Genomic DNA, 22950 nt, shown 5'->3' on the forward strand with positions numbered 1-22950 from the left:
GGGGCGGTTTGAGCGGTTTTCGGGGGTTGTAGGACACGCCATCCGAGACGTTGGATCTGTGTTTTAGGGGAGGTTGCGTCGACTCTTACCGCCGACCTCCGTAGGCGTTTCCCGACAAACATTTCGGGCACTCCGGTGCGACCACATCCATTTTTCCGCACCGGAAGCAAAATTTCCTTCTTGGCCGCTGGCAAGTTCCGAACCAATGGCTCGGCCGGCCGCAATTCCAGCATAGGCCGGGGAGGAAGGATAGGGAGGTTGGATCCGTGGCGCGCGTAGGTTGTTGGCGGGAACCTGAAGTTGCTTGGGCGTAGGAGGTGGGGCGGTACGCTGGTGATGCATTGGTGGATGAGGGAACGTTATATCCAACAGAGGGTGGTGTCATAGGGAGGGACATTTAGCTGGGAATTTGGGTGATCGTAAGGGGAGGAGGGGGAGTAACGGCACGGTACGGAGTGGATGATCGGGCTGTATTGGAGTACTGGGGTGTATAAGGGTTTCTTCGGGACGGCGGTGAGTTAGGAGGGGTGTTGGGTTTAGGAGGAGGATTACGGGGTTTGGGGGCGCACGAGTAAGGCTGGGCGGTTCCGCCCGCCGCCGCAATTTTAGATCAGTAATTTCGCGGGGGTGTGTACCCGCATTGGGGAATAAGGGACGATTCCGCTGGTGGGGGTTCGCGGTATTCGCGGGTGTATCTTTGGGCCTCGTCTACCCACGCTCCGAGCTTTAAGAGGTCCCTGAACGACTGAGGGGGGTGAAATTCTACTACATATTTATATCGGGGGTGTAAATTTCGTTGGGATGTGGCCAGTCGCTCACGATCGGGGATGGGGGGTTCGGCGCGGGCGAATATCATTTGCAACTTTCTTACGTACTCCGCCAGGGTCTCCTGTTCGCCCTGGGTACGTGTGATCAGGTCCCACCATAACCGATCCTGATAGTTGTCGGGGATGAATTGGAGGCGGAAATCTTCCAGGAACTCTTCATAGGTATTCCAAGTTCCCGATTGCCCGCGCGCCTAAATTTGCGGCGACCCGGTAAGGACGAAGAGGATCGCGCGAAGCATTTCATCTTTCGACATCCCGTGTCCGATCGCGGGTTCGGAGAGTGTCTCTAAGAAACCCTCTCCGTTCTCCCCGGGGGTGCCTACGAAGGAAATCCGCCACTTCCGGAAAAGTTCGGAAGCTCGGCCTTCTTCGGGACGCGAGGGGCCCCGGGGCTCGCCGGTCGAGGGGTGGAAGGGATTTGTGCGGGACAGGGAGGTTTCGATACGCGGTGGTTTGATGAGTTCGGCAATGAATAAGTGAAATTTGGGTGGTATCAGCCTGGCACCAGAATAGGATTATGCCATCGGGAGGAATGCGATAATTGGTGCTCAGGAACACGAAACGGGATACGGGTACTGCTCAAGGAGGGTAGAATAACTCCTGGGTCGTCACGACATAGATTAGAAGTGTCCGAAAAACGGGGGAGAGGATTTTGGGGCGGAAATGGAGGGTAAGGTATCACAGGGGGATTATCAAAGCGGCGGTCGCGAGGATCGGAGGGAGGAACAGGCGTAGGGTTGAGTCTTTCCTCGATCCATGAATCCGGCGCGAACGCAACCCTTTCGCGCCGTTGGTCGACAGGCGGTGATTGATTTAAGTCAATTAACAGGGGTTGCGAGAGAATCGGACGGGAGACGGAGGTTACGGTGAGCGCGGTGGTCATTAGGGTAGCGGTGAAGATAATCGTAGCGGAATTGGGGACGTAGGATGTGTGCGGTAATTCAGGAAAGGATTCAGGGGAGATTTCAAGTGCCGGAGGATCGGCTTCATCATCGCATTCAGCGGGTTCATAAGGAGGAGGATCATTTACGGTCGGCAAAACATTCACATCTAGAGGGCACACAAAAGAAATACATATTCAGCACAGATAGTAATTCAACTTCACAAATATCAATAATAACGGTTCGGTCGAAAACGGCGTACGTGTCGGTTAGGAGAAAGATGTTTGTCGTCCTCTGCGACGTTCAGGTATCAAATTTGTAACACTACGCCGCGTTCGAACGGCGACACTTAGAAAAAAAAAAACGGCAACAAGAGGCTCGGCAATATACCGAAGGTCTACTGTAATATTGATATTACCTGTAATTTTGGAGGGTGTGTGCGACTTCCAGTGTAATAATAATAGTAGAAAATGTAAACGATTAGTTAATATAACCAGAGTCTAAAGTAATATTGCTATTACTTGTGATTTTGGAGTGTGTGTGCGACGTCCAGTGCAATCGTAATAGTAGAAATGGTAAATGATTAGTTAATTAGAGTTCGGAAGCATGAAAAATGTTTAGCACCACCGCGGCAATATACTGAGAGTCTACTGTAATATTGATATTACCTGGGATTTTGGAGGGTATGTGCGACTTCCAGTGTAATAATAATAGTGGTAATTGTAAATGATTAGTTAATTAGAGTTTGGAATCTTGAAAAATGTTTACCCTCACCGCGGCAATATACCGAGAGTCTATTGTAATATTGATATTACCTGTGATTCTGGAGGATGTGTGCGACTTTCAGTGTAATAGTAATAGTAGAAATTGTAAATGATTATTTAATTAGAGTTTGGAGGCTGGAGAAACGTTTACCCTCACCGCGGCTATATACGGAGAGTCCAAAATAAAATAATTTTTAACAAAAATAAAATAATTTTTAACAAAAAACAAATCCGACTTCGAAATGCACTAAAAAGTGTCAAATAATTTCTATTTCATTCATACCAATATTCCATAACTATTAATAATATCTACTTAATCGTTAAATAGGATACCAAATACATTTCAAAGTTTTCGAAGGCGGCGCAACATTAAAAATACCCAAACTAACGATGCTGCCAATAACGATTTGATTGCGGTATGGCAAACTTGGTAATTAATAAATCGTAAGAGAAAAATTATAGGTACGGCTGAAAACATTTGTAATTGTAACGATTGTATGAGAAATTGGGAGCACTCCTGATGTACATGCACTATACTGCAGTTCACAAGAGACCATACTTAATTCGCGCCGCTCACTAGATCCAGAGAGATTTTTAATAACGTGTGTTATTCTCCTCTTCAGCTTGCTTCTTATTATACTTTGCGATCATATAAATGGTGGGCAGAAATATATGACGTACGATAACTGATAACCGGTGATGATATTGTAAAGTTTCACGATACAATGAAATTCCTATTATTTGTCGCAAAAAAAAAATGATGTGAACGCAAAGGAAGAAGCAAGCTGTAAAGGGGAATCACACGCACTATTAAGGGGGTAGACACGGGTAATAGTAGCGCGTTGACTTTACCGACAAAAATGGCCCTAAACATGGGTTTACGGGAATACACTTTTCGTCCTTATATGAGAATATTTGAGGCTGGGTGAGGGCTGATTCGAAAGAGGAAGGTCCAATGCAGGGCGGTCTGGTCATGGTTCAACGAGATTGTGTCGATATTTAATAATATGAGTGTCCAAAGTAGAGGAAAAATCGACAAAATACATCCGCAGATTCCAAGTATTTTTTAGGTCACTAAAACAGTTCTGACTCAAACGGTGACCAGGCCGCCCTGCATTGAACCTTCCTCTTTCGAATGAACCCTTATTTAGATCAAAATCTTCTCATATAAGGACGAAAAGTGTATTCCCGTAAAAGCATTCCCACAGACGAGTTCCGCCATTATCTGGATACTACAGAGCAAGTCACGTGACAAATTTAGTTCGGCTAGTGGTTAGGAGATGGCGCCTACTCAGGAGGACTGCCAACGTGGAATCATAGGAAAACCGAAGCGTTTGCTTGATACATATGTCACAGTAAAAGCGTGATACAGACAATCTATCCATTTTCGTAAGATTGTAGGTTAGGTTATATGTATGTTAGGGACGGCTTATTTTTAAGGTCATCGGTTGCTTGAAATCACTGTCGAACTTTTATTCCAATTATATGGCAATATTATTTAATAAAAAAACAGAGATTACATTTATTTTGCTAATACTGATAGTACTGATTTACTAGTATCTTTTCAAAGTATGGAAGTTACAGTAATTATTTTAAATTATTCCTCTTATTATTATTCTTTTTTATTCTACCGACTATTGTATAAAACATATAGTAAGCGTATATGTATCTATATAAATATGCGTATGTATGTATGCTTTTTAAAAGTGAAAAGTTGAAACTCAAAAGAAGGGTGGGCTGAAGAACGATAAAAAAGCTTTATTCTTTATTTTATTTCATTTTACTTTATTTTTATTATAATCGATTAAAATTAAAAGTGGCCTGGGCCATGCACGCTCCTCTTCCTCCTCTTCCTCCTCTTCCACCTCTTCCACCTCTTCCTACTATTCCTTCTCTTCCTCCTCTTCCTCCTCTTCCGTCTCTTCCTCTTCCTCCTCCAGCCCCATATTTTAAAACCTTCATCGCCTTCTTCAGCTCGGTTTTCTGTAATTTGAAAAATAAACATAAACCTTATGTTAATTACAATGCATATGTTTGTTTGAAACAGTATGCTCATGCCAATAAAGACCTACGCTAATCGATCGTAACAGTACATACCTGTTTTTTATACTTGAGGGCGATCCCCTGATATAGTTTGTATTCCTTTCACCACGTCGTGGATGACTCGGAAGGGTCTCTCTGTGGAGACGAACTCCAGGATCCTTCTCCAGATGAACTTGGTGTCCGTCTTCGAGACGGACGCTGTGTCCCTCTTCTGGACGGACTCCGTGCCCCTCTTCAGGACGGACTTCGTGTCCCTTTTCGGGACGGAGTCCGTTTCTTTTCCATTCCCGACGACGCACAGTAGCGAGAATTACCGAAAACGTGGACAAAATTAATATCTTAAAATGTGAGGTAAATTAATCAAATAAATTACAATATTATAATTGCGAAAGGATAATACTATATGTTTCTAATGAAAAATATTTTATTTTTATTTAGTGTGACTTGAAAGTTACATTTAAATTGTTAATTAGAATCGCACATCTTTTTTTATACGTGTAATATTAAAAAAATGAAAAAAAATGCACAATATAATACATATATACATTAATATATACAAAATAGATAATATTTACTGATAAACATACTTATATACATAAATTATTCTAAGTTACTTTCCTGTTCATCTTCTACTTCTTCTACTTCTTCTTCTACTTCTTCTTCTTATTTTTCTGCTTCTTCTTCTTCTTCTTCTTCAGATTCGTTGATATTAGCAATATCGAAAAATTGAATTACATCTCGCAGATATGTTTTTCCTTTTTTCGGCCATACCATCCTCATACATAAAACACTTTAAAGTCACACTATATAAACATACAATATTTTTCATTAAAAAAGTATATTATTATCCTTCCACAACTGTAATATTGTAATTTATTTCATTAATTTACCTCACATTTTTAAATATTAATTTTCTCCACGATTTCGGACAAATTCGTCACTGTGTGTAACTAACTTTCCTCCCCTGAAAATTTGAGTGAAAGAAGAAAGGGAGTTTCTGTAACCAGCTGCAAAAAGCAGTGCTAAATACTTTTATAACTTGACTGGTCCGTACGTGTCATGTACGCTAATAGGGTGCGCGTGTGCACAAAAATGTGAATAACTCAGAAGACCGCAAATTACCGCAAGATATTTTTACAGATCCTTATTCAGGAAACTTCCAGCTTTAATTTAAGCCTAATTTGAACGTGTATATCTGTGTAGAACACAACTTTTACCATACATAAACATTAAATATCTCCATTCTTTCTATTTCGTCCTATATCACAGTTAAAAATAATCATTTTGTTGTGCAAATTACATAATTATATTCAAAAAGGATCATATAAAGTGGCAATGTTAGCGAAAGAACATAATAGTTAAAAAATAATGAACAGCATTATGTTAAACTTTGCCCGATGAAACTGACTTCACAAAATCATCAACTTTGAAGGCTCATATCTGCTAAATGGTAATAATAAAATCATTAAAAGTGTCAGAACATTATGCACACATTTCTTATGAACAAGTTCCATTAAACCGATTTCAAGAATTCCGATTTTCATTTTTGGACTTTTGTCCACGTTTTCGGCGATTCTCGCCACTGTGCGACGTCCCGGCAGTCGGTATGACGCTTTCCCTGTTACTCATCTAAAAACAAGTCAAAGAAATAATGAAACTATAAAATGGATTTGAAATTGCAGTAGAAGAGTATACGTTTATCAAGGTTGTACATTCGGGTATAATATAGGCTGCCTTCGGCCAAGATTTACCGCAAGAGAGGAATGTTCACATTTATAAACGCTGGAATTTCCAAGTTCAAAGGCTTTGAAATGCAAACATTTCCAAAATTTGTAATTGTTACATTATCATATTTCAAAGTATCTGTATTTTCAAATGTCTAACTTTTGTGATTTTAAAATTCAACTTCATTTCCACTAAAGGAAACCTATATTGCACCCGAATGTATATATTTTTTCTAGACATTTCGCAGGTGAATTATAAAATAACTTTATTATTCTACGTGAGAACGAATACACGAATCTGTGATTGTAAATGTTACGTCCCTAGTTATAACCTATTTTCGTCTTTCGCCATTCCAAAGAGGTCTTGCTTTGGAATCCGCAAACCGTCAGCGTTTTCTCGCTTAGCGACGACCGCGATACGAAATCAGGGAACTTGCGGAATGCGATGGCGAAAACCCTTTGCTTGCAGGCTTTCGCAAGCAAAGAGCGTGACCTACTCCCCTTTTGGGAGTATAAGTTATCGGTGCAACGCAAGTACGCCAGTTCCATGATAGCGTCAAGCAGAGACCGAAGTTCTGTCCGTTCGTGACCCGCAGTAGATCCGCGTTCAAGGCTACTCGAAACCAGGAAGATCATCGACGACGTGCTCGGCCGACGGTTCAACACGAGTGTATCGCCGCAATCTGAGATAGCAGATTCATAATTGGACCAAGTCCAGGAGTGCACCCGTGTGCTGTGCAGGACCACCACCAACCGCTTGTGTCTCCAAGGTCGAGTCGTAGCCGCGCGCCGCGAGTCTAGTGTAACGTCCGAACCGCGAACATAGCGTAAAACGAGACCTCTCGAGTGAATGAACTGTGAGTGAATACAAGAACGAACGAGTGACGTACAACACCTGAAGTCAGCGAAGGGTATGTAACGACAAACGAGAATATATATATTATTGAAAACCCATACACGTATCAACAATTACTAAACGCCCTATCCTGCATCCTTTATTACCCGCAAGGAAGGTCAAGGTACGCTTTAGCGTTTAAATCGGCAGAACCCAAAGATCAGAGTAACAGAGTAAGAACCACCCGTAAGGTGGGACGTAACAATTTGGTGTCAGAAGTGGGATACTTTTCGTTAACCATACGGATTCACGTAATATTAAAATTCAATAATTTCCGTTGCTTAACGCGCCGTAACTTGATCAAACCCTTGTCCACTCACAACGCTCACTATGCCTCTCGTTCACGACACGATTCCCCCTCGCAACTCACCACTGCCTCCGACAGCCTCGCCGTCCATAAGAGACACGAGGAGCCTCGGTCAATCCGGGACATCGCATATTGAATCATGGTTTATCACCGAAAGGGAGGAGAGAAAGGTGGATCGGATTTTAGAAAAAATCCCTGATTTCGACCCTGACAAGGTTTCGTTCGAAGACTTTCTAAACGCGATACACAAAGTAAAAGCACGAGTCTCCCCCCGGCCAGGAGACCACTTTTCTCGAAGGTCTGATGGATAAACTGGTCCAACACGTTAAATTTTACGTAGAACAGCAAGAATGTACAAGCGTTGTAGATCTGTTAAAATTGCTCCGGAAAAGATACGCCCCTAACAAAACATATAAGGAACTCTGCTTAGAACTCGCAAACCTCCCAATGAGAGATAACGAAACCGTTTTGGAATATACCCACCGTTTCAGCAGGCTCCTTTATAAGGCATCAGCCAGCGGTCGCGACGAAAAGGGCAAAAACTTTGACCCCGAAAAATTTGACATCTTAGCAGGGCGAGCCTTCATCCGAGGCTTGCCAGCAAAATTAGCTCAGGCTGTAATGACCGCAAGAAAAACAACGCTCACTAGTATCATGGACGAGGCTCTTTTAATAGATAAGAATGATGCAAAAATGAAAAAATTGGCCCCTCCGGCAAATTCTCATGTTCATCCTTTACCAGCAACCCCTGCTTCACCATACGACTACAATCGAACCTGGTCTGAATGGCGAGAACCGCCACCGCAGGTACAACCAGAATACCCTAGCCATCCCTGTGGCTCTTGCTATGCGAACACGGTTCAGCCCGCGGCCCCTCCGGCAAACACGTGCCAATCTCGGTACGCAGCTCCACCGTGCGGGTCCGGATGCCCACACGGCTGTGCACCATACGTACCCCCGCAGCCGTCTTGTTTCTGCGGGTGCGGCCACGCTCAAAGGGCACCACCCCAAAGTCCATATTACCGTAATTACCATAACGCACACGGAACTCAATATTCAGGTCCAACAAACTATTCAAATAATTATTCACGCGGACCTAATCGGCGCCAAGGACCACGCCGACCACTAGGAAATAGCTATCCTGAACGTGGGCGCGATCCTCCGCCGAGACTAGATAACAGACCGTCGCAAAGTAATACGCCGGAAAGAGAAAATTTAAACTTCAATCGCGCCCGTTCACCCGCGGACCATCGAGCGGGCGCAGCTTTTACGCCTCGCCGCGATCACCACCAGCCCCAAGCGAGTCCCCAGGACTCTTACAGGCTCCTTCGCCGCGAATCAGGATCCGCTCAAAGGAACTAAAGAAAGGAAACGGAGAATTTATAATAGACACCGGCTCGATGTTGAACTTGATTAAGTCAAACGCGCTACGGACCGACGCGCCGATCATTAAATGCGAGAGCGTCAGCGTAAAAGGACTGCAAGGATACATCGTTGCTGCCGGCATTATAAGCATTAAAATAAATGGAAGCCAAACTCTTTTTTACGTCGTCGACAACCCGGATTTCCCTGACGGAGTAATAGGATTATTAGGTAGCCCGTACCTCCTACAAGAAGAAAGCGAAATTTCTTTTCATCATAGAACCCTAGTAACGAGCAAACGGCCGATTCATCCTATCGGATTCTCGAACTCACGGGAGATAAAAGAAACGCTGACATCTTCTCAACGCAACCAGGAAGCCCCACGAGCGCTCCTCGGTGAACAGGAATGTACGAAAATTGCGTCAGCCGATTGCACAGACGATAACGACGAAGACGCGGACCGCGCCGTCGAACGGCTGACCCAGCAGAATCCGCAGGAGTCCAGTGACGAAACGCGCAACGTCACCGACATTACTGACCCACCTAGGCCGCTGACACCGCTGACAGACGAACAGCTGGAATTTCATGGCGAAGACCTAGGAGACTATGTCGTCACGCAACACTCCGACGTTGAAAGAATCCATAAAATTAACAAAGCGTTAAAATTAGATCACTTAGAAGATAAACCGCGACGCATGGTTGAAAGTATCGTAACACGTTACGCGGATAGATTTTTTATTCCCGGTGATCCCCTGAGAGATACGAAAACAATCGTTCACAACATCCCTGTGGACGACAAAACTCCGGTATTCACGCGACAGTATCCCTTCAGCGTTGACCAGGAGAAAGAAATATCGAAGCAAATTCAAAATTTAGAGGATTTGGGAGTAATAGTTCCCTCGAACTCACCATACAATTCGCCCCTCTGGCTAGTTCCAAAAAAACCAGATTCGAAAGGAAATGTGCGTTGGAGAATGGTCGTAGACTTCCGTAAATTAAACGCGAAAACAATCGACGACCGTTTCCCGATTCCCCGCATTTCAGATATTTTCGACCGGTTAGGAGGTGCGAAATATTTCGCTGTGTTTGACTTGGCAAACGGATTTCATCAAATACGCATGGCCCCGGAGGATCAGGAGAAAACGGCATTCTCAACTCCGGATGGACATTACGAATACGCGCGCATGCCGTTCGGTTTGAAAAACGCACCTGCCACTTTATATATTGACGACATAGTAGTTTACGGACGCACCTTGGAAGAAATGGAAACACGACTCGAAACGTTATTCCAACGCCTACGCGACAATAACCTCACATTATAACCAGATAAGGCAGAATTCCTGAAAAAGGAGGTAACCTATTTGGGCCATATCATCTCATCCGAGGGAATAAGACCAAACCCGGAGAAAATTCGAGCAGTAGAAAGTTTTCCGACTCCAACCACGCGCAAAACACTCAAACAATTTTTAGGATTGGTAAACTACTATAGGCGATTCATCCCGGATCTGTCACAACAGGCCAAACCTCTGACAGAATTAACGGGTCCCAAGAAACCATTTGCATGGACCGAAGCCCACCAGAAAAGTTTTGAAGAACTACGACAGACGTTGTGCAAAGAACCCGTTTTACGCTATCCGAATTTTGATGAGCCCTTTATTATCACCACCGACGCATCAGACATCGCTGTCGGCGCTGTCCTAAGTCAGGGCAAAATAGGCGAAGATCCACCTATCGCCTACGCATCGTTAGCTCTTACGCTGGCTCAGCAAAACTATTCTACAACGGAAAAAGAATGCTTCGCGATCATTTTTGCGGTCAAACATTTCAGAACATATATCTATGGTAGAAAATTCACGTTAGTAACTGATCATCGCCCTCTACAATGGCTATTCTCGGTTAAAGACCCGGTGTCTTGGCGCCTTGTCAAGGAATCCGGTACCTTTTGCATTACCAATAACACCTTCGGAAGAACCCATCGCAACCCGGGTAAGCGCACGTCGTGCGGCCCAACTTAGGCCAAGTTATGAGGAACCACCATCCTTGATCCTGGATGAAACACAACCCATAGGGAATATAGAATCGGAAGAAATCGAGCCCAATGCAAACTCCACCATGAGGGATGACAACGTCACCACGGAGCAAGAGCATGAGGCACTGGCGAGTAGTACCCCAAAACCAAGAAAACGTGTATCTTGGGGGTCACCTCTCTCCACCCGGGAACCTACGCAGATATCCACGGATTAAGGTGATTCAGAACATGAACCGTCCTCGCACGACCTCTCGAATACAGATACCGTCGGACAACCGACACGCATCTCCTGGGATCTGCCGTCCCCTTCAGAAATACTAGATATACCGCAATCAACATTTAGGACCCCCGAATTTACTCGTGAATGGAAGGAAATCGACAATATTTACGCACCAGATCCACCGGTCACCACCAGCCCAACAACGGCTAAGGCAACTCACTGCAAAATAGTAATTTCTAAAGCTCCTCTCACGGAGGGCCCTGGTAATATCGCGCACTTTATCCCTGCCGATAAAATTCTCACCAGCCCTACCTGCAGAACTTTAAAAGCTCTAGGAATGCTCTCCGAAACAAACCTGCTCACTGAAGACCTAACCGAAGGCCGTGTAATCGTTACCCAAGCCGAAGAAAGGCGAATCTTTAGCATGGTAGGCGCTAAATACTTCTTCCAGACTATCGAACAACACCAGACACTTACTTATTGCATGCTTTAAAACTGGCAGCAAAAATAGAAGGAGTAGATAATCTTCGCATCCCAACGAGCGGAGAAACGATGCACCAGTTAGATGCGCAAACCATACAACAACGATTATCCGAAGTCTTCAACGAAGAACCGATCACAATAACAATATGCACAGGCGAAATACAAACTCCACCAAAAGATCACAGAGAGGATATCATTCGACATTACCACGAAAGTTTAATAGGAGGCCACAAAGGAGTGACCAAAACGTATCGACGCATACGAAATCTTTTCGATTGGCCTAGAATGCATCGAGATGTAGAAGATTACATCCGATCCTGCAAAAGCTGCCAAGAACAAAAATTAGTGCGTATTAAAACACGAGAACCGATGCTTATCACAGATACTCCAGCCAAACCTTTCGATAAGGTAGCATTAGACACAGTCGGACCTCTTCCTTTCACCCCAAGCGGAAATCGTCATATCCTCACACTGCAATGTCAACTCTCAAAATTTTGCATGGCTATTCCGTTACCAGATATCCGAGCCGAGACCGTAGCAGACGCCTTCTCGCGTTACTTCATCGCAATGTTTGGCGCGCCACGGGCAATCCTCACGGATCGCGGAACGTCATTTATTAATCAAGTTCTTAAAGGAATAGCAAAGACTTTTGATATCGAACACGTTACTACCTCCGGTTATAGACCTCAAACTAACGGTTCCCTTGAGCGTAGTCACCACGTACTCATCGAATACTTAAAACATTTCATTGAAAACAAGTATGACTGGGATATTTTCCTCCCATTCGCAACATACTCATATAACACATCAACACACGAAGCAACAAACTTTTCGCCTTATGAAGTAGTTTTCGGCCAGCTAGCAAGAGACCCCTTCACTTCTATGACCCGTGAAGAACTCCTGACCTATCCTATACAGAAAACCTGACCTATACAGAAATTAGAAGAGATACGGCAAACAGCAAGGAAAAATCTTGAACAAAGCAAAGAACGTTCAAAACTGCAGTATGACAAGAAAAGTAAAGAAGTCCAATTCTCTCCCAATGACCAAGTCTACGTATTAAAAGAGCCACGTCTTAGTAAATTCGACCCTCACTATATCGGCCCGTTCAAAATCTGCAAAATAAGTGAAAATAACAACGCAATCCTCAGGGACGAACAGGGAAGAAAGTTCGTAAAGCACCTTAACAAGTTAAAAATCGCACATTCAAAAACTTTTGAAAACAAATCCGACAACACCTGGAAACCTCCCCCTTTCGACCCTACTTGAAAGAAAAGGTATTTATTTTAGGAAACCAGTAAATAATAACAAACCACTAGATAGTGCAACCAAACCACCATGGGCCCCTGGTACCTGCTGTTAGGAATCGTCTCCATCCAGTTCACGATCGCGAACCATATGGAAGGCGACTACTCCGTTACCCGGTTAAGGTACAACCCCGGACTGTATCCCGAGAAACTATCCCCGATCCGCACGTTTCGGACGACGTGGAGACTAGTAACAGCTCTGGATGTAGCGGAAATCCTAACCAGCCGCCCGGATACCATCTTCGCGGTGAACCGCATGAAGATCATGTGCAGGACCCAAAACATAACATCATGCCCCGCGGACACCCTAAGGGAAGACCTAGATAGAAAACTCGCGGAAGCAGTACGATATGAAAATTTATTAGCACACGCGCTCGGAAAGAATACGGTTAGAGTAAGACGAGCCCCTCTCGGATTCATCGGCTCGGTCAGCAAAATTTTGTTCGGAACACTCGACGAAACTGACGCAGAGTATTATAACCGCGAAATCGATAAATGTTAGGAATATTCAAAATTTGTATTTGTCGTGTACTCTCTCGAACATTCTAACGTCTGGGGTATAAAAGTGTAAACACCGGGCATAGGTTCAGTTCAATTGAAATCCAACTACCATGACGGGTAAACAATCACGGGAGTACCTTTGTGTAATTTCTTTATATACATCTATATGTTTGTGTTAAATAGAATAAACGTTTTCCTTTCATGTTTTTCTTTTCTAAATCTGTCGTGCACTTATTTTTATCTGCGCAAACAGGTTATGGGCCCAGAAAACGCGGATTAAAATCGGAAAGCGAAGTCGCGAAAAGTCCAAGTGCGTGGTAAAATAAGACGCGAGTGTGAAGTGCGCGAGAGAAAGCGGGAAGACGGCTTACAGTGCTCGCAACACGAAATGGCGTCCACAATTAAAATTGAGCCGCTCACAGAAGAAAATTATGATGAGTGGAAAATTCACATGATGGCCATTCTGAGGAAGAATGATCTGTGGGGGTATGTCAACGGAGAAATCCCGAGACCGGTGGCAGCGGAAAAATTGGCGGAGTGGGTCGTCAATGATGGAAAAGCGCAATCAGACCTTGTTCTACACATGAGAGGAAAAGAGCATAAACTGTGTGCGCGTTTGGGATCAGCCAAAGCGATATGGGACAAACTTCAAGAAACATTCGAGTCAAGCGGAGCGACGAGACGGTCGGCGTTAATGAAGAAATGTGTTGCGGCGTGAGCAATGATAGTAGTTCAGATGAAAGAAGACCTTTCGTGGAATGCTCACTTCATACGCAGACTTAACGGCGTATGAGTAGTTGAAGGATGGATGATGAATACACAGTGGTAGTACTATACGTTATATATATATTTTGCAATTACAGATGAACTAATGTTCGACGACGAGTGATGTCTACGTATAATGTCTTGAGAATTGTGTTCATGGTGTTTGTTTTACATTGCTTATATATGGTTACTTTTTCTTCGGACGGTGGTGATTGGCTGGTTGTTTGGGAGAGGGGGTGTGTATTTGTACAATTCTATTGGCTGATTTTCTTGGGATTTGGACTTGACTTTTGGCAAACTCCGCGTGGAGTACCGTTAGACACCAGGTAGTGTTTTCCTGACGCTGCTGGTGATAATAAACTAATTTGGGAACGTCTATGTTTCAGCGCAAATAGCCCTTGCCTTTGTCTATTCTTACGGTCGAGAATTAGCTATATTCTTGGACCGTGCGGCCCGGTTACCTGCTTTTTGGGCCTTGTCGCTTAGCGGCTTTTATTAATTTGTGTTTCTCTCTTTTGTAGTCTACCATAGAGATAGACCCTAGCAATTTATTTGGATTTTCTTTATTGGTCTTTGTTACGCAGTAACATGCCGCCCGCCTTGAACGACTGCGTTCAATGAAATTGATTACAATTATTGTTCATTCTAACTGACTATTAATTGTGAATATTTGGCCTATGTACTACAAAAGGTAAAAAAAATATCAGTTTCGCTAATGGGCTTACATTGTGTCTTTAACTATGACCTAACCCTTCCTCTATGTAACTTGCACATGACCTATAGATTAACATGTCCTTTTCTAGCCTAAGTATGACTAAGTCCGCTTGATTTGTATAACGCTTAATTAAGTAGTACCTATGATATAGCTGTTTATAATTATCACTTATGGTAGTATCGACGCATTGTCTGTTGGATTGTCTATTGGTAGTGGCGCGAGTTTGGTAATAGAACGCTTATACACTCCTGTTGGTGTTTTTACCGTCGCGACACGCACTACATTGTCTGTTCCTGAATGGACCGCGATGATGCGCCCGATGCTCCAATGCATCGGTGGAAGGTTGTCTTCTTTTATGGTCACCATCTTGCCGACAGTGATTTCTGTGCCATTTCCTAGGTGCCACTTCTTTCGAGTACGTAATTCATTTAAATACTCTTTGTGCCATCGTTGCCAGAAATGCTGCTTCAGCTTATGTATGTGCTGCCATATTGACAGTCTATTGGTTGGCACACTCCGCAGGTCGATTTCCGGTATGTTAATAAGAGATCCTCCAATTAGGAAGTGTGCTGGAGTTAAGGCAGTGAGGTCATTGGGATCACTGGAAATGGATGTTAAGGGTCTGGAGTTCAATATTGATTCTATTTCAATTATGAATGTATTAAATTGTTCATATGTGAACATTGCATCACCCACAGTGCGATATAAGTGTTGTTTAAATGACTTGACAGCCGCTTCCCACAAGCCTCCGAAATGAGGAGAGCGGGGTGGAATGAAGTGCCAATTAATTTCATCATTCAAGAGACTGTGTGTTAATGTTGATTGATTTTCTTCCGATAGAAAGAATGCTCTGATCTTTAAAATTTCGTTTTTAGCACCGACGAAGTTGGTGGCATTATCGGAATATATATGATTGGGCTTTCCCCTCCTAGCACAAAAACGTTTGACAGCTTCCAAACACGTATCAGTCGTCAGATCTGTCACAAGTTCCATGTGAACAGCTCTAGTTGCAAAACATACAAATATTGCTACGTACGCTTTCAATTTTCCCTTATTTCGAAACTTCTTCTCTTTCAACAAGAACGGACCACAATAGTCAAGTCCTACGCATTCAAATGGACGCGATTGTATAACTCGATTCTTGGGCAGGTCACCCATTACGTATATTGGTAGCTTGGGGTTCACCCTATGACAGCGTATGCATTTACGAATAATGTGTCTAGTGCTATTTTTACCGTCAATTGGCCAATAATTGTTCCTAACTGAATTTAACGTAGCCTGCATGCCTGCGTGCCAATTTCTTATGTGCTCCTTTGATATTATCAATTTTGTTATGTGATGATTTCGTGGCAGTACAATTGGGTATTTTCGTGAGTAACTAATTGCTGCATGTGTAAGTCTACCTCCCACCCGTATAATACCATCAACATCTAAAAACGGAGTTAAACATAGAAGTTCACTCTTTGGATGCACTTCCCGTCCCTCCTTTAATCGTTGTATATCTCGCGAAAAAGATTTTTGTTGTACTACTCTAATAATTTGATGATGTGCGTTCTGTAACTCTTCTACCGAATAGTTCCCCTTTACCTTGTTTTCTAATTTTCTATTTGCGATGGCTCTACGACAAAGAGCAACGAACCGATTTAATTTATGAATGGATGAAAATCGCTCGAATGTATCATTGCCTTCTGTGTTGTCTTGCTCTGCTCGCCCTGGACTCTCAGTAACTTGTCCGGTAACCGTAAGGGTTGTTGTAATTCGTTGATCAGGGACCGTTATAGACGATAACTCCTTGATGTTCCATCTACTTTCATCTTGCGAAAGCCACGCAGGTCCATGCAACCAATGCGTGTTGGATAAGAATTTGACGGGAGCTTGACCACGAGAGATATAGTCAGCGGGATTTTCATCCGTAGCTATATGGTTCCAGTCATCAGGATTGCTGTTTGCTTGGATTTCCGCTACTCGGTTTGCAACGAATGTTTTTAGAGTATGAGGAGATGCTTTAATCCAATGAAGTGTGATTGTGGAATCCGACCATAGTTTAATTTTGTCATAACTAATCTGCAATGCTTCAGACACGGCTTTTAACAATTTTGTTAACAAATGTGCCGCGCACAATTCTAATCGCGGAACGGTTATTGTTTTGACTGGAGCAACTCGAGATTTTGCACAAACTAACTGCACTGAACATTTGTTGAACTTATCTATTGAACGTAAATAAATACACGCGCCATACGCTTGTTCACTGGCGTCGCAAAAGCCATGCAACTGGTAACTAACGACATCAGCTAACGCGATTTGCCGTACTACCTTGAATTGACTAAGAGTTGGTAATGCTTCTTTAAGATTTGTCCATTTTTTGTGTAGTGATTGTGGTATTGATTCGTCCCAGTTTAGATTAGCCTTCCACAATTCCTGCATTATGAGTTTTGCTAGAATAATCACTGGTCCTAATAATCCTAGCGGGTCAAACAAATGAGCAATTTGTGAGAGTATAGACCGTTTTGTGGGGCGCTCATCCTTATCAAATGGTTTAATGACATACATTATCGTATCCTCGATCGAGTCCCAATAAATTCCTAATAATTTTCTAGTTTGATCGTTAGTGTTTAAACAAACATTTTGCACATGATTATCGTTGTTGGACTCTACCGCTAGTTCATGTTTATTCGATGCCCATTTATGAAATTCGAATCCTCCGCGCCTTAATAGCTTAATTAATTGATTTTTTAATTCTACCGCCCTTTCAACCGAAGATGTGCCGGTGAGCAAGTCATCGACATAAAAATCGTTTTTTAAACTAACAGCTGCTAATGGAAAGTGTTTGCTCTCGTCTTCTGCTAATTGTTGTAGTGTTCTGGTCGCTAAAAATGGTGCTGGTGCCGTACCTTGTGTAACCGTGGTTAATTTAAATACGCGCAGAGCGTCATGCTCATTATCTCGCCATAAAATCTTTTGATAGACCGCATCATAATTATTGACCTTGACTTGTCGATACATTTTTTGCACGTCAGCTGCAAGTACGACATTGTGTAGTCGGAATTTCATTATTGTGAATACTAATTCCCGTTGAATGGTGGGACCAACCATTAATGTATCATTTAACGCGATATTTGTCGTACTTTTGGCTGATGCATCAAAGACTACCCGCACCTTAGTTGATAAGTTTGCCTCCTTTACCACCGCGTGATGTGGTATATAGTAGCCTTCAAATTTGACGTTGTCCCGAGTAATTTCTTTCATGTGTCCGAGATCATGATATTCCCGTAAAAATTCTGAATATTGTTGCTTGAGTATTCTATCTTTCGCCAATTTTTGTTCCAATGAATAGAACCTACGCAGCGCCATTTTATAAGAATCGCCCAACATCCCTTTTTGATCATTGAATGGTAGACGTACAGTATATCTTCCATCAGATCCACGAATAGTAGAATCAACGTAGAATCTTTCACATGTTAATTCTTCGTTTGAAAGGTGCTTGTTTGTTGGTACCTCTTCCACCTCCCAGAATCGCGTCAATTGTTTGTCTACTGCGGTTATTAAATGGCACGACTTAGTTATCGCTACCCTTTCGGGGTTGCCGACCTCACCAGCAACAATCCATCCTAACAAGGTTTTTTGTAATACTGCGTTTGCATTATTGGATAGGCTAATTTGCCCGATGCTGAGTAATTTATAAAACAATGTTGTTCCGATCAACGCGTCGATTTCTGCCGGTTTATCGAATTCAGGATCCGCTAAAGTTATATTATGAGGGATTGTAAGAGCCCGTCTGTTTACCTGCCGCGAAGGTAGTACACCCGTAATTGTGGGGAGTGCCACAAATTCTACCTGCGACTCAAAGTCGTTGATCCGAGACCTAATTGTCGTCTTCACCTTATATTCAGCTCGCGTGGTTAATTGTCCAAGTCCCGCAAACGGCAAGTTGATTGTTTGCTTTTTTAGTTGAAGTTCATTCGCTAATTTTTCCGAGATAAAATTGCATTGTGAACACCCGTCTAATAATACTCTACACTCGCGCGTTTTGTTTAGTCGATCTAATATTTTGACACGTGCTGTCCCTAACAAAACTTCAGAATCATATGTTACCGCATAGCTCTTTTTTACTGACTCAACAGAATTAGACGGAATTAAGTTATTAGCAGGAGGCCGTTGTTCTACGTTACTACGTTGGGTACAAATATCCTCAAAATGTAGCAACGTATTGTGCTTTCGATTGCATTTTTTGCAGCCAGACGCAAGACATTTACTTGTATTATGATTATTGCGTAAACAGTTTATGCATAGTCGCTTGTCTCTGGCTGCGTTACTACGCTCGCGCGGCTTTAATTGCATAAATTCCGGACATGCATAGATATTGTGGTCTGCCTGACAAAACACGCATTCAGATCGCTTTTGGGCACTTACGTACGCCTGTCCGCGAGCTCCCGATAGCTTCTCTATTCGATTTGTGCCTCTATTAGTGATTGTAGGATTGTTGTACTTATATTTCGCGGTGCTACATTCTTCAATTTCATCTCCCCGCTCTTGTTTATTTAAAAAGGCAATTAGTTCATTGAATTTTGGCATTTGAGCATTATCAAGAGACCGTTCCCAAGTTCGTCGCGTTGCTTTATCGAGTTTTTGAATAATAATGTAGATTAAAATGGCATCCCAACTATCTACTGGTACTTGAAGAGCCTTTAATGCATTAACATGCATTAATGCCTTTTCTTTTAGTGTTCGCAGACCAAGAGGTGAATCTTTACTAATCTCGGGCAATTCTAAAAGCAGTTTGATGTGTGTTTGTATTATTTGCCGGGGTTTATCGCATCGTTGTTTGAGCATTTCCCAAGCTACCAAATAGTTTTCTTCGGACGCATTCAAAGATTCGATTATTGTGGCTACGCTACCGCGAAGTGAATTTTTTAATAAGTAAAACTTCTGAACCGCGGGAATTTGAGCATCAGTGTGTACCAATGACTGAAACGTGTCATGGAAGCTGTGCCACTCAATGGGATTACCGTCAAATGGACGAATTTCAATCTTGGGTAATAATGTATTTTGTTGAATAATGACCTTTGAATTACTCGCAGTTGATGTAGCCTGACTGATGTCAGCCGTAGACTGATTATTAATCGGATGTAACTCGCGAAGTTTGTGACTAATTAGATCAGAGCATTCATAGTAAATTTCATCAAATTGTTCCCGTTCTAAATCTTGATCTGCATCAAGCGACACTTCTTCTGCAAGATCTTCAATTTCGGATTGTACCTTTGTAAAGGCTTGATAGTATTCTTCTAATTTACCTTTACGTGTCTCTAATGCTTCTAGACTTAATTGTGCATGTTCATTCAAATGTTTAATTAGGCGTGATACATTTGCCTTGTTTACTCCGCGGGCTTTGATAAATGATTTTAACTTTATTGCAGACATTGCGAACTGAATTAATGATACTACTTAATTGAAATAGAATCAAAATAGGTGTATATGGAGAAATTGATACAAGGAAGTGGAGATTCTCTGACTCACGTATGTTGACCTTGCAGCTCTCCTTTGGGTTGAATGTTGTCTTCGTATTCAATGATTCTGGATGATGCTGAGATGACTGCTCTCCAACGGGATATGCAGCGATGTTAGTCGTCCGATGCTTGGCATCGGGAAGGTTGATGACTTTGTTTCCTTGCGTGGGTGTTGTCCAAACGGGACTTGTCCACCAGGGTGGTATCCAAATGGAATGATGATTGACTCGTTCGTCCGATGACTCCGCTCTATGGGATGTCTTCGCTGTTGCCTTACGCTCGACTTGGATGTACGTCGTGGCGTTGTGGTGATTGGTGAGAAGGGTTGTTAATACGTCCTGTCTCACTTTATGTATTTCACGAACAATATCGTGCTGTTTTATGCAAAGTGTTTATCAATTGATTTCGTTTCAATGTCACTTGTACCGATTTCACTTCACTATGTCGTTCAACATCCGGCTCGAAGGACCATGTTGCGGCGTGAGCAATGATAGTAGTTCAGATGAAAGAAGACCTTTCGTGGAATGCTCACTTCATACGCAGACTTAACGGCGTATGAGTAGTTGAAGGATGGATGATGAATACACAGTGGTAGTACTATACGTTATATATATATTTTGCAATTACAGATGAACTAATGTTCGACGACGAGTGATGTCTACGTATAATGTCTTGAGAATTGTGTTCATGGTGTTTGTTTTACATTGCTTATATATGGTTACTTTTTCTTCGGACGGTGGTGATTGGCTGGTTGTTTGGGAGAGGGGGTGTGTATTTGTACAATTCTATTGGCTGATTTTCTTGGGATTTGGACTTGACTTTTGGCAAACTCCGCGTGGAGTACCGTTAGACACCAGGTAGTGTTTTCCTGACGCTGCTGGTGATAATAAACTAATTTGGGAACGTCCATGTTTCAGCGCAAATAGCCCTTGCCTTTGTCTATTCTTACGGTCGAGAATTAGCTATATTCTTGGACCGTGCGGCCCGGTTACCTGCTTTTTGGGCCTTGTCGCTTAGCGGCTTTTATTAATTTGTGTTTCTCTCTTTTGTAGTCTACCATAGAGATAGACCCTAGCAATTTATTTGGATTTTCTTTATTGGTCTTTGTTACGCAGTAACAAAATGCGTAACCATGAAAATGCACGAAGGTGACGATTTGAGAAAACATGTCACCGAGTTTTGCGATACAGCTGCAAAATTAAGCGATATTGGAATAAATGTTCCTGATGAGATGTTGGTAACGTTATTAATGCACAGCTTGCCGGAATCCTTTGCAATGTTCAAGGAGTCTATAGAATCGCAAGAAAAATTGCCTACATTGGATGCGCTGAAAGTTAGACTACATGAACGTCTTCAAGGGCAAAAACTAGACGGAGAGCATTCCCAAGGCGCGTTATATTCGAGAAGATCGAACACAAGTTACCAAGGACCAAGCAATCAAAACAATAACAAATTCAGACGACCTGACCAAAGCCAACCGCCAAGACGAAGAGTCAAATGTCATAGGTGCGAGAAGGAAGGCCATATAGCGAGGGAGTGCAGGGCGAAGCAGCCAGTAAAATCAAAATCAAACTCTCTACGTTCAGAGGACAGCGAAGTTGCAAGTTCAAAAAATCAATCACACAAACAAAATACGATGCTGAGTACATCCGAAGAGGTCATGTACGCCATGCCGAGCAGTGACTGGTGTCTTGACAGTGGAAGCACCAGTCACATGTGTAATGAAAGGGATAGTTTTGAAGAATTCACACACACAAACTCTGAGTTAACGTTGGCGAATCATGAGAGTACGCGCATCACAGGAACGGGAAACGTCCGGTTGATGGTGGACGTCAACGGTAATCGTGAAATCAACTTTGAAAAAGTGTTGTATGTGTCAGATTTGCGCACAAATTTATTATCAGTGTCTAAGGCCACTGATCATGGTTTCGATGTGACTTTCCGCAAAAATTACGCGATTGTGACTAAAAACAGTGAAGTTTTTCTACGTGCAGATCGTCGCGGGGACTTATACTTTGTGAGAAAAGGTGAAAATTGCGCGAAAAATACAGTTTCGAGTAAGACAGACATCGATATTTGGCATGAGAAGTTAGGCCATCTCAACGAACGTGATATTAAACTAAGACTCGTACACGGTCTTAAAATCAACGACAATGAAAAATTGTCAGAGTGTGAAATATGTATTCGCGAAAAACAGACACGACTACCATTTAACAAAGCTGAAGAAAACCGTACGCGAAACCTGTTAGAAATAGTCCACAGTGATGTTTGTGGGCCTATGAGACACGCATCGGTCTCTGGCATGCGATACTTTGTCACATTTATCGATGACAAATCGCGCTGGTGTGAAGTTTACTTTGTGAAAAGCAAAGGTGAAGTGTTAAATGTGTTCAAACAGTATAAAAATGAAGTTGAGAACTATACTGGACGCAAAATAAAGGCGCTACAATCTGATAACGGCAAGGAGTATTGCAATCGCGAGTTTGACCTATTTTTACAAGAGCAAGGCATCAAAAGACGTCTAACAACGCCGCATACGCCACAGCAAAATGGCATTGCTGAAAGAAAAAACAGGACGCTGGTGGAAATGGCACGCTGCATGATGAGACAGGCGGGAGTACCA

General features: G+C 42.8%; 1 protein-coding gene across 1 annotated transcript; it reads right to left on the bottom strand.

Annotated features, from left to right (window-relative positions):
- Nucleotides 1-14991: 14991 nt before the first annotated feature.
- LOC123988783 lies at nt 14992-21237 on the bottom strand. Its single transcript, XM_046289528.1, has 4 exons — nt 21172-21237; nt 20338-20701; nt 19234-20207; nt 14992-18606 (listed from the first exon to the last, which is right to left on the bottom strand). Exons 1-4 carry the CDS (start codon nt 21235-21237, stop codon nt 14992-14994), a joined length of 5019 nt encoding a protein of 1672 aa, XP_046145484.1.
- Between the last annotated feature and the right edge of the window lie 1713 nt (nt 21238-22950).

Source organism: Osmia bicornis, unplaced genomic scaffold, assembly GCF_907164935.1.
Source record: "Osmia bicornis bicornis unplaced genomic scaffold, iOsmBic2.1, whole genome shotgun sequence".
Taxonomy (NCBI): Eukaryota; Metazoa; Arthropoda; class Insecta; order Hymenoptera; family Megachilidae; genus Osmia; species Osmia bicornis.

Bases quoted from the DNA above. Each gene is read 5' to 3' on its own strand.
- LOC123988783 (XM_046289528.1), bottom strand. From the start codon at position 21,237: ATGGACGTTCCCAAATTAGTTTATTATCACCAGCAGCGTCAGGAAAAC. The intron at 20,702-21,171 runs GTACTCCACGCG...TGCATAAAACAG, and splicing joins ACACTACCTGGTGTCTAACG to CACGATATTGTTCGTGAAAT. The intron at 18,607-19,233 runs GTAAGTGCCCAA...CCTTCGCGGCAG, and splicing joins GAGCTCGCGGACAGGCGTAC to GTAAACAGACGGGCTCTTAC.